Raw genomic sequence first — 11,532 nt, 5'->3', positions numbered from 1 at the left:
ATGGGATTTTTGCTCCTGTTCATTTTCGCTGTAGCCGCTTTGGAAGGTATTTTCCTCTTCTGAAAGCTGGCAGAGTTAGAAGAATATTGTGTTACCGCTGTTTTTATACCGATATTAATGGCTTGGCTTTATTCTCAGCCGTCTGGTCCCAGGGGTTGGTGGAGTCCGGAGGGGATGTGAAAAAGCCCGGAGACTCTCTCCGCCTCTCCTGCAAAGCATCCGGGTTCGACTTCAGCAGCTACTACATGAACTGGATCCGTCAGGCTCCTGGCAAGGGACTGGAATGGATCGCTTTTATATACCCCGGTGGGGTACTGCAATCTACCTTGATTCAGTGAAAGGGCGATTCACCATCTCCAGGGATAATCCCAAGAGTGAGCTGTATCTGCAAATGACCGGCCTGAAGCCCGAGGACACCGCCCGCTATTACTGTGCGACCGGAGACAAAGACACAGTGAAACCAAACCGATTTTTGATCATACAATAACCCAGGCTGAGGAATCGCGCTTCTCCCGGCAGCCGCGCGGGGGCAGCAGTGACACACACACCGCTCCGGGCTGGGACAGGAGACCCGGCACCCGGGTGAATGTAACACAAACCTCCCGGCAGTTTTAACCCTTCCGTTCCCGGGCAATGTGTCTCCCCTTCCTGCCCAGAGCCCCGCTGGGCCTGCGGCGCAGAGATCCCTCGCTCCATCTGTGAACCCCAATCCGGAGTGAGTCCTGTTCTGAGTCGCTCTCCCCTCGCTGACCCAGCACGTTGGCTCCCCCGGGGCCCGTCTCGGTGTCAGACTCACAGGACAGCGTCTGTGAGTGTAAACGGGACAAGCGCATTGGGGTTCGCATCAGACCCAACGGATGGAGCGAATTGCTCCTGAGGCCAAATCCTCCGCTTGTGTAAAGTCACCGCAGCTGCTTCCGCTAGACTCGAGTTACTCCGGATTTACACCAGGGAGGCTCTGGCCCTTTCAGCAAACTGGGACGTTTAGCGCATTAACGCAGCGGAAGGTGATTAGTTCATTATAACCCGTGTGGGGGCCCTCACCGTGGCGTCTCGGCCCTTCACACGCGGTTATCGCCTTTCTCCCCACAGCGCCGCCGGGAGGCCGGGAACTATTCCAGCCCCTGGGTCAGAGAGGGGAGACTGAGTCACGGAGAGCTGGAGGCTGGATATGGAAATGGGCCATTCAGAGTCCGGGCGGGGCTGTGGGCAGAGATCACCCAGCGCCTGAACAAACCCCACTCCGCTGAGCCTGGGGATGTGGCACCGCCGGGACTTTCCCAAGCGGCTCGTGGATTGTTTTCACCCCACGGACATTGGACAATCACCGCCCGGACTCTCCGCGGGTGTCAGTGGGTGGAGCTGAGACATCCCGACCCACAGTAAAGTGCCACAATGTGACAGAGTCACCATGGAGATAACAGACCCCGCCCCTCGGACCGGGATGCCATCACTCAGCCCAGCGCTGGTACTCAGGGCATTAGGGACAGTCACGTGACTAAGGGCTGCCGCTGGGAACTCTGTAGATCAGAGTTTCTCAAACAGGGGCCGCGGCTTGTGCAGGGAAAGCCCCTGGCGGCCGGGCTGTGTGTTACCTGCCCCATTCGCTGGGCCAATGGGGGCTGCTGAGGCGGCGCGGGCTGAGAGACCTACTGTCCGCCGCTTCGCAGCTCCCATTGGCCCGGAGCAGCGATCGGCGGCTAGTGGGAGCCCCGATCAGCCGGATCTGCGGGCGGGGCAGGTAAACACACCGGCCTGGCCCTCCAGGGGCTTTCCCTGTACAAGCCGCGACCCCTGTTTGAGAAACCCTGTATTAAGGGCATGTTGGTGCACATATCAGCAGGTTAACGTAGCGATTTCTGTCTGGTTTAGTGATATGAGATAAATATTCTTTCAGGTCCTGTACAGCCATTGACACTACTGAGAATAAAGTGCAAAGTTCAGTCAGGGACACTAAGAATTGTGCTTAAATTTGAAGTAGTGTCCTGAATAGAGATGGGTTTAAGCAAATTCTTACATGCTTTCATGAATCAAGGCCTAAGACGTTGTACTAGGGTCTCCCAGAAATCATTTGCATCCTTGAAAATCATCCACTGCCATCTCCCTTAAGCGATTTGGAATATCTCAGCCCTGCACTGCGCTGGGATTTTACATAACAGTCTTTGTAACAGATTTCCCACACTTAAATATTGCGGAGCTGTGCGTCTGAGCGCACTGTATCATACCTGAGAAAGGACAGGCCCTCCACCAATTAGAGTGTGAGACTGGGATTTTCAAAGGCACCCAAAGATGAGAAGTTTCCAGCTCCCATGGGATTTGAGTATTTACATTAAGACCCTTTAAAAACTCCACCCTGTTGCATAAACACAGTGGCAAGGTGGAGCTTTTAAGATCTATGCATTGTAAATTTTATTATTTTATCCAGCATTTCCATAGAAACTTTAGTTTGACATTTTTCTCTGTATTATTGCCTATTTATAGTGGGTATTGAAAATAATATGAACGGTAATACTAAGAGGAAGAAGAGTGATACAACACTACTATGCAACGGAACTGTTTGATTCATACCATTAGCCCCGCTCAAAGCAGTGCAAGTACTGTACTCTCAGTTACAGTGGCACAGGCCTACAAACCCCTGCAGGGTTATAACCCTAACCCACAGATAGATTCTTTCAGGGTACCGACTGTCCATTTTTACTGTATGACCTAGCAGAATTCAGTTATTTGGCTTCTGGGCTAAAACATTCAAAGCAGGCTAGGCGGGGATCCACACCCAACCTTTCATTTTCAGGTGCCAATCTAATAATAATTCTGTCTTGTAGTCCAGCATTGCAAGGCAGAATTTCAAACATAGGTGCTGGACCTTGGGGTTCTGGCTTGAAGGTGATTCCTTTATATACAGAGTTTACAGTCTGGTTCAGTGTTTCAGCACCCCCACTATACAAATTGTTCCAGCGACCCTGGTTTCAAATGCTTGCCTCTTCCTTCTCATAGAAGAAGAAAGGACATTTTCAGACATTAGTAATAACACCAACCCCTAGCATTTTATAAAAGCGATTTTCAGCAGGGGATGTCAGAGCTCTTCACAAAGGAAGGTTAGGTGAACCTAAAAGGTTATTCCAATTTTACGGAGAGAAATGACTTATCCAAGGCAACCCAGCAGACCAAGGAATGAATACCCTGTTTTCCATGGCCCAGTCTAATGCTCTATGCACTAGGACACACAGTGGCCAGGACTCACAAACTAAGAAGAGACAGAATTCAGCAGCAGGTGAACACTCAATGGTGCATTTTGTCTATGAGAGGTCCCGAGCATCAGGGGCGGCTCTAGCCATTTCGCCGGCCCAAGGCACGCTGCGGGGGGCGCTCTGCCGCGCCGGTCCTGCGGCTCCGGTGGACCACCCACAGGCGTGCCTGCGGATGCTCCACCGAACCCGCGGGACCAGGGGACCCTGCGGGAGGTCCCCCGGAGTCGCCTGCCGCCCTCCAGGGGACCGGCAGAGCGCCCCCCGCAGCATGCTGCCCCGCTTGGCGTGCTGGGGCCTGGAGCCGCCCCTGCTGAGCATTCTTGTAGAGATCACTGAAGAAGTGATCCTACAAGAGAGACTCTAGCTCCTCCTCTCCAGCCAAGTAGCTTTTTCCCTCAGAACTCCACTCCGGAAGGCCTCAGTTTAACGAGGGTTGTGGTTTCTGGTGTGGTGTTTTTTTTTCAAGAGGAGGTGATGCAAATTCAGTGTCTCGGGGTCCTGCATAAATCCTGTGTTCTCCTGGACGGCAGAGAATGAAAAGGGATCAGGCCAAGGTCTTGGTGTCTTTGCAGTTACCGTCAGAAACCCTTCCCGCGTCAGTAACATGATATCGTGGCTGAATCTTCTCTTGATTCTAGCAGCCCTTGCAGGTAATTCTACCCCCCCCCCCGCCCCCAACTTTAGTGGGAGACTCCGGGGACGGTTGGACGTTCTTTGCCCCAACCCAAAGCGCAGTGAAGTGAATGGGCATCTTCCCAACGGCTTCTGTGAGCATTGGCTGAGGTCTTGTACTAAGGTGAATCTAACGGAGCTTTTTCTTCTTCTTTTCCCCTCAGATGTCCGGTCCCAGGTTCTTCTGGTGGAGTCCGGAGGTGGAATTCAGAAGCCCGGGGGATCTCTCCGCCTCTCCTGCAAAGCCTCCGGGTTCACCTTCACCAGCTACCATATGAGCTGGGTCCGTCAGGCGCCCGGGAAGGGCCTGGAGTGGGTATCACGGATATACAGCCCTGCTAATAGCCACAGCACGTTTTACAGTGATGCCGTTAAAGGGCGATTCACCATCTCCAGAGACGACTCCAACAGCCTGGTGTATCTGCAAATGACCAGCCTGAAAGCGGAAGACACCGGCCGGTATTACTGTGCGAGAGACACAGCGATCAGAAATCAACTGCAGTGAATACAAAAACCTCCTCCTCGAATCCAAACATTCTCAGCGCCAGCAGAGAGCAGCAGGCACTGACACGGCAGGGCAGTTTAAACACAGATCCATAGATTGTAAAGTCTCCAGCCCTTAGTCAGGGCTTCCGTCCTCTAAAAATGCACATTGGTAATTAAAGACTCACTATGTTGACAGAACAGAGAGTAGCTTATTTAGCGGACAGCAATGGAGAAATAGAATCCGCCTCAGTTACTATGAATAATTAGCTTTCTGCCCTTCAACCCGCCTCCTAAACATGAACTAAGAGGAAGAAATGCCAGAGACATTATTTAAAGAGTTTGTTTGCCAGAAGCTGGGAATGGGCGACAGAGGGTGGATCACTGGGTGACTCCCTGTTCTGTTCATTCCCTCTGGGGCACTTGGCACTGGCCATTGCAGGGAGACAGGACACTGGGCTAGATGGGCCTTTGGTCTGACCGGGTCTGGCTGTTCTTATGTTCTTTAGAGTCGTGGTGGACCCGCCCTAGAATTTTTCACACCATAATTTTGTCACTCTCTGCAGATACCTGGAGAAGGCTGAAGGGTGCTCCATGAGCGCATTGCCTCTGTTTGCTCTTTAATGCATAAGCACAAGCTGGAGAAGAGTTAAAGATGAGTTTGTTTTATGTCCTGGGTAATTTCGGGCCGTTCCTATACACCTGGTGGTTCACCCTGAATACAGCCGTTAGGACTCTGTTCAGAGACAAGACCAAACCATTTTAGTGTGGGATTTTCAAAGGCTCCCAAATGGTTCCTTCCAGCTTTCTTTTTCGAAACTCCTGTCTTGGGCAGGAGGTGCATGTTGGAAACGGCTGTGGGGTGAGGTTTGGCCAAATTGCCAAGAACACGCAGTAAGGAAGCATCGCTTTCAGATTGCCTGTAGGTCATGTCCAAAGAGTAGTGTCAGGGGATAGTTCTGGTTCTGTTTTCACATAGTCCCGTTCTTTGGCTGAGGGTTCTGGTCTCTGCTCTTCCCTATCAGGTCACCGCCCCCCCCCCCGCCCTCAATCTCTCATCGGGCCTGCGCCCCTTGCTGAATTTGGCACCGTTTATTTCCAACCCGCCCGGCTCTCCCCAGATTATGCAAAGCTGGCACGGCCAAGCCCCTATTTACGCACTGACTCGGGCGTCCCAGCCACAGGCCCCGCATTTGGCTCAGGGATTTACCGGGCTGCGCTCCCCTCCCATCACCAGGCTGGGTCCGCTGAGACTCCGCATTTTCCTGGCTGGACTCTCATGTGCGTTTGTTTGTCTGTTCACCCGCTCATTCTCGGTATCTCTGCAGTTGTCGGGCTGAGGGGGCTTTTCAGAAGTTGCCAAGTTCCCCAGGAACACTCAGAAAGTCAATAGTGCTCGTGCTGCTAAATGATGTGAGTGCGTTAGAAAAAATCCCCTCTCCAACATCCTGCGTGGGAAGGCCAATGGAGTCACGCTAGGGATGTATTAGACCAATATCTGCCGAGCTGCCTGTCTCCTTCCGTCGATTGTATCTATTTAATGTCACTGTTCCTTTTAAACATTTCCTGTAACAACCCGCTTTGCTTGTCTCCAGGGGCCCGGGCACAGCTGGTTCTCACCCAGTCCAGCCCGGAGAATCCACCAAACTGACCTGTGCCCGTGAGCGGCTTTGGTCTCAGCAGCTGTTATATGAACTGGGTCCGACGGGCCCCGGGAAAGGGGCTGGAGTGGCTGATCTACTATTATACATCGTCTGACAACAGCTACTCCCCGACAATCCAGGGGCGATTCACAGCCTCCAAGGACAGCTCCAATTTCTACCTACACGTGACCGGCCTGGAAGCGGAGGACACCGCCCGGTATTACTGTGCGCAGGGCCGGCTCCAGGCACCAGCATCCCAGGCCGGTGCTTGGGGCGGCAATCTGCAAGGGGCGGCAGTCCCTGTGTTTTGGCCCCCAAGCAGCGCCCCGAATTGCTGCGGGAGTGCGGGGCCAGGCCGCGTGCCCGTAGGGCGGCAGGCGAGTTTCAGCGGGGGCGGCAATTGGGCGGCAGGGGCGCAGCTTCTGTCTTCCGGCTGAAGACAGAAGCTGCCTCCGAATTGCCACCGCCGGGGAAACGCGCGAGCCGCATTAAGGGCACACGGACTGCCCCCGCCCTCTGGCGTCAATTCGGCGCGCTGCTAGGGGCGGCAAAAACAGTAGAGCCGGCCCTGATCAGCCAAAAGACTTCCACTGAACTGAACTGATTTCAACAAAGCCGCTATTCACTGGGAATGTAGCGATGCCTGTACAGTAAATGCAGTGCTGCCCCCAGCACTATCATTAATCTCTACCGAGCACGGGGTAGGATATCAGAGATACTGTAAGGGAGTTAAACCCTCCATTTCCCAATTCCCTGGGGCTCTGTTGAAATCCCAGCCAAAACCACAAGAGAGGAGGTTACATTTCCCGTTCTCAAACATCCCTCCGGTGCTAAGAAGGCGCTGTCCTGCGCTTATACGTGGCTGAGAATCTCACACACCTTTACGAGTGTTAAACGACCAAATGCTGTTTATTTAAATTGAGTTGGGGCGTCCATACGCCTTAGGAGGCTTCATAATTTTCTGAGCTGAACTCACTGTCTTAGGGGGACACGCACCCCAGGGAGAGATCCTCATGTGCTGACAGAGCTCACACCCTGTCATCGCTTATAGTCGCCTTGTGAAACTCGCATGCAAATCCCTGCCCCGGAGGGTTCCTGTTAAAATACAAACCCCTGATTGGAGAAGCCTCAGTCTCCCCCCAGACACAGAACTGCCCGGTCCTGGCTGCTGGAGACAGTTTGCACCTTCACTTAAGATGAACCTGCTGCTGATTTTCCTGTTCATGCTGGTGGCCCCTTTAGGTACGTGTCAATTGGGGGTCACGAGGGTTCCTTGCTGCAGTGACTGCAGAAGAGGCGCTGTTCAAATGAGACCAAGGGAATTAGGTGCAGGGATCCCAATGGAATTTAGTGGCAGTTGGGTGCCTCACTCCCTTAGGTGCGGTCTCGGGGTGTTTTATTTTCACCTGGTCCCCACTCCCAGGGAATAGGAGCCTGGCTCACTGATTAATTTCTGTATTTCCTTCCCAGGTGTCCTCTCCCAAGTGCAGCTGCGGGAAACGGGCCCGGGAGCGGTGAAACCCGGGGAGTCCCTGACACTCACTTGTACCATCGCCGGAGACTCGGTTTCTAGCACCAGCGCGGCCTGGCACTGGGTCCGGCAGCCCGCGGGGAAAGGGCTGGAATGGGTGGGACGCATTTACTACAGTTCGAGTCAGTGGTACACTAACTACGCCAGCGCTCTGCAGAGCCGAGTGACCATCACACAAGACACTTCCAAGAACCAGTTCTCCCTGCAGCTCCGCTCGCTGACAGCTGCGGACACCGCCACCTATTACTGCGCCAGAGACACACAGTGACACAGAGCAGAGCAGGGACTGGCACAAAAAGGGGAAGCGGATTCTGACCACTTAATTTTCACAATTTGAACGGAAAGAGCTGAGATTCTCCTCTCCCCCTTCCCCATAACACTCCATGTAAGTGGAAAGAAAATGCAAAGAGGAGGCGGGTACGGAATCTGAGCGAACTTCTTATGTATATTTGGACCAAGGTGATGCCACGAACAGGAGGATCGTGAGCCTAGTGACACGCACCAACGCCCTGATGGCAACATTTACAAAAGTGCTAGCAGCGCTTGTCCATCAAAATGAAGTATTCTGGATCTTCCAAGGGCTTTTCGGGGAAACACACAAACAAATCCAGTCCTTCCCCACCGGATGGGAAAGAGAAATATAGAAAATGAGGTTGACCTGGAAAGTTTTCAGGAGCACTTATTTGAATCGAGCTGCTGAGGAGGATGAAGATGCTGATGATAATAATAGTAACAAAATAATAACACGTGGTGTTCAGATCGGATGCTCTACTAACACCCAGGAAACAAAGAACAGGAAATTGAGGAAGTGGAAGAGGGGTCTCCGAGTGGCTCATAATGACAGCAGGGTACAATAATTAACAATAACTCAGGTGGCACCAAGGATCAGAAATGTAAAATCCCCCACAGTGCATATAGTGATTGTGCTATAAATACATAAATCTCTACCGAACACAGGATAGGATGGCAGAGAAGCAGGGCCGGCTCTAGGTTTTTTGTCGCCCCAAGCAAAACAATTTTTGAGCACACACCCCCTTTTTCTTTGGCTTTTACACATGTTTGCACATCACCTAATTTGCGCTGTTTTCCACTCTGCTCAGCAACGGCTGCTGATGGCTCTGTAACCTCATTCCAAGGGCATCTCTTGGATTCAAAAGAAAGACGGGGCTTGTATTCGTCACTTGGTTTATTGGGGGCAACTTGTCTTGTTAAAGGGGAATCTCTTTTGCATTTGCTCTTCTTTCAGCGCAGAACTTCTCTTCCCACCCAGACTGGAAGCGAGATCAGAGAGTTTCACTCCTTAAAGTCTAAAACCCACCAGTGTTTCTTTCCCCGCTTCTCCCTCCTTTCAGTAAAAGGCTCCTGGTGTCTTTCCCTTTTACCTTAATTGGAAGGAATGTCCCCTGTCACCCCTCCCCCCCTTGCTTTCCCATCAGCACCCTCCTTCCAGTGACCTGCTCCTGTAGCGAATGCCTCACATGTCTAGGGTCGGGAAATATCCTACAGATCAAAAGGGAAGAGTGTGGGTGGGTGGGTGGGGGAATTAGGACAATGGGGTCTGAGGGCGCCACTCAGTCTGTCCCAGAGCCACGAAAAAACCTCACCCGGACAGTTCAGCTCCCGAATCCCTCTCTCCTCTTCCCCAGCACTAGCGGGGTTTGCATCCAAGCAGCTGTGAATTACACTCACTGCTGGGGATGTTTTTCTGTTTGTTGTTTTACCGCAGCCAGACAATAATCCACACGAGTTACTGGAGGCTCCTTTGCTAGCAGGGCTGCACTTAAAGGCGCTTGGGTTTGGGACCCCCCCTCCCCCTCTTTGCAGCTCTGATCACTCTGAAGAAAGACCAGAGAAAAGCAGCGGCCGGTCCTCAGCCGCTGTGAATTGACATTGACTTCAGCTCCGACCATTCCCACCGTCTGAGGAGCTGCCCCCAAAGGTGTTTCTCAGCTACACCTAGTACGTGTGACCCGGGTCCGGGACTCTCTCCGCCACCCGAGGCCCCGATCCTGCTCTCATGAGAGAGAAGTCAGCACAGATCCCTGTCGATCCCTGCAGGACACTGTCGGATTGGGTTCCTGAGCACGCCAGGCTGGCAGCTGGAGTCCCAACAGGTGTAAACAGCAGCCTGCCCCAGGCCGAAACCGAGTTTTCTCTCCTTTGACCTCCAATCAGCTCTTCCACACCAGGGCCGCCCAGAGGGGGGGGGGCAAAGGGGGCAATTTGCCCCGGCCCCGGGCTCCGCAGGGGCCCCCAAGAAAACAGCGGAGGCTCCCGCCTCCGCCCAGCTCCTGGAGCCTCAGCGCATCAAGCGCCGAGTCTCCGCCGGGGCCCCTGAGCCCCGCCCCGCTCAGAGCCGCGTGGTCAGGGGGCGGGGCTGGGAGCTCCGGGCTGAGCCCCGCCCCCTCACCGCGCGGCTCTGAGCGGGGCGGGGCTCAGGCCCCGCCGGCCACACCCTGCGGCTGTTCCGGCGAATGCGCTGAGACTCCGGGAGAGGAGGGAGCCGGGGGTAAGAGGCTGGGCCGGGGCGGGGGGGGAAGCGGGACCGCCGCCGAAGCGCAGCCCGGTCTTCGGCGGTGGGGGGCCCCTTCCATTCCGGGACCCACCGCCGAAGTGCCCCGAAGACCCGTGGCGGGGCCCCCCCCCTGCCGAATTACCGCCGAAGACCAGGCTGCACTTCAGCGGCGGGTCCCACTTCGGCGGTAATTCGGCGGCAGGGGGCTCCCGCCGCGGGTCTTCGGGGCACTTTGGCGGCAGGTCCCGGAACGGAAGGGCCCCCCGCCGCCGAAGACCCCGGGCCCCCGGAATCCTCTGGGCAGCCCTGTTCCACACGGTGACATCCCTGCTGGGTGAGCTGCGGTTGCTTCGCACACCGCTTCCATAGCGATTAACAGGGAGACTGTTTGCAGGACCAAGTGACCCGCTCTTAAAACCCCCATAGACCACATCCAACCACACAACCTGCCTTCCCTAGACTCTGCCCTGCTGGATGGACAGGGGAGCACAAAACCCTGCATTAGCGGGGTCCTTTCCCTCTCTCTCCCCTGATCTAGCACCGCAATGAAGACGCGGCTGCGAAGTGCAACAGCCCAGTGGTCCCTGATGCGCTGAGCAGAACCACAGGCCCATTCCTGAGCTTGGATCCCCTCCGTGAGCAGGAAGGTGCCAGCTCCGCGGGAACATTGTCAGCAAGGACCCTGCCCTGGTACTGAACTGACCCGGATCTGGATCCCTGCCAATCCGCTGTCAATTCCTGCCCCAGGAGTTTATAAGAATGTCTGGACAGGATCTATACACCCATTGTGTCCCCGCACTGTCAGTTACACCCCGACATGGGGGAGCTCTCCCCGGGCTCCTGTTGTGCGGGGTCTCACCGCCCGTCGGGAGCTCGGGGAAGGAGCAAGGCTGGAAGTGGGATGGTGGAGTCCTCCCTCTCCAACCCTTCCTGGGGCAAAAATCCCATTGACTGCAGGGGGGAGGCTCCAGCCCTGCGCCTTTCCATGCAGCCCTGCAAAGTACGTGCCCCTGGCAGATCTTGTATCTGTGTGGATGTGCCCGCACAGGAGAGGGAGAGAAGCCAATTGTCAGGCAACCCAGCACCTCGTGTCTTTCCTGTGACAAGGGCAGCACCTGCTCGTCTCTGCTGGTCTCTGCTTGGCAGAGGGGCTGTGTTCAGAGGGGAGCACGTGTGGGTCCCGAGGTGCAAGCCAGCGCCATGGGCAGCAGCTCGGGAAAGCGCTTGGTTCACAAAGAACACATTAGCACCACCCTATACCAAAACCTACCTACCGCTATGCCTACCTTCATGCCTCCAGCTTCCATCCTGGGCACACCACACGATCCATTCTCTACAGCCAAGCACTGAGGTACAACCGCATCTGCTCTAACCCCTCAGACAGAGGCCAACACCTACAAAATCTCCACCAAGCATTCTCAAAACTACAACACCCGCACA

The 11,532-nt window shown here is 54.6% G+C and overlaps 2 gene segments (V, D, J or C); both read left to right on the top strand.

Moving 5' to 3' along the window:
• LOC123348488 lies at positions 1-4,579 on the top strand. The segment is given in 3 exon segments: positions 1-46; positions 4,085-4,393; positions 4,542-4,579. Coding segments are annotated over 3 exon segments (393 nt in total).
• Positions 4,580-7,200: 2,621 nt separating this feature from the next.
• On the top strand, positions 7,201-7,845 carry LOC123348480. The segment is given in 2 exon segments: positions 7,201-7,288; positions 7,517-7,845. Coding segments are annotated over 2 exon segments (375 nt in total).
• The last annotated feature ends 3,687 nt before the right edge of the window (positions 7,846-11,532 follow it).

This window comes from Mauremys mutica, chromosome 13 (assembly GCF_020497125.1).
Source record: "Mauremys mutica isolate MM-2020 ecotype Southern chromosome 13, ASM2049712v1, whole genome shotgun sequence".
Classification (NCBI taxonomy): domain Eukaryota; kingdom Metazoa; phylum Chordata; order Testudines; family Geoemydidae; genus Mauremys; species Mauremys mutica.
The sequence above is the reverse complement of the archived record's forward strand: the minus strand, read 5'-3'. Positions and strand labels throughout refer to the sequence as shown.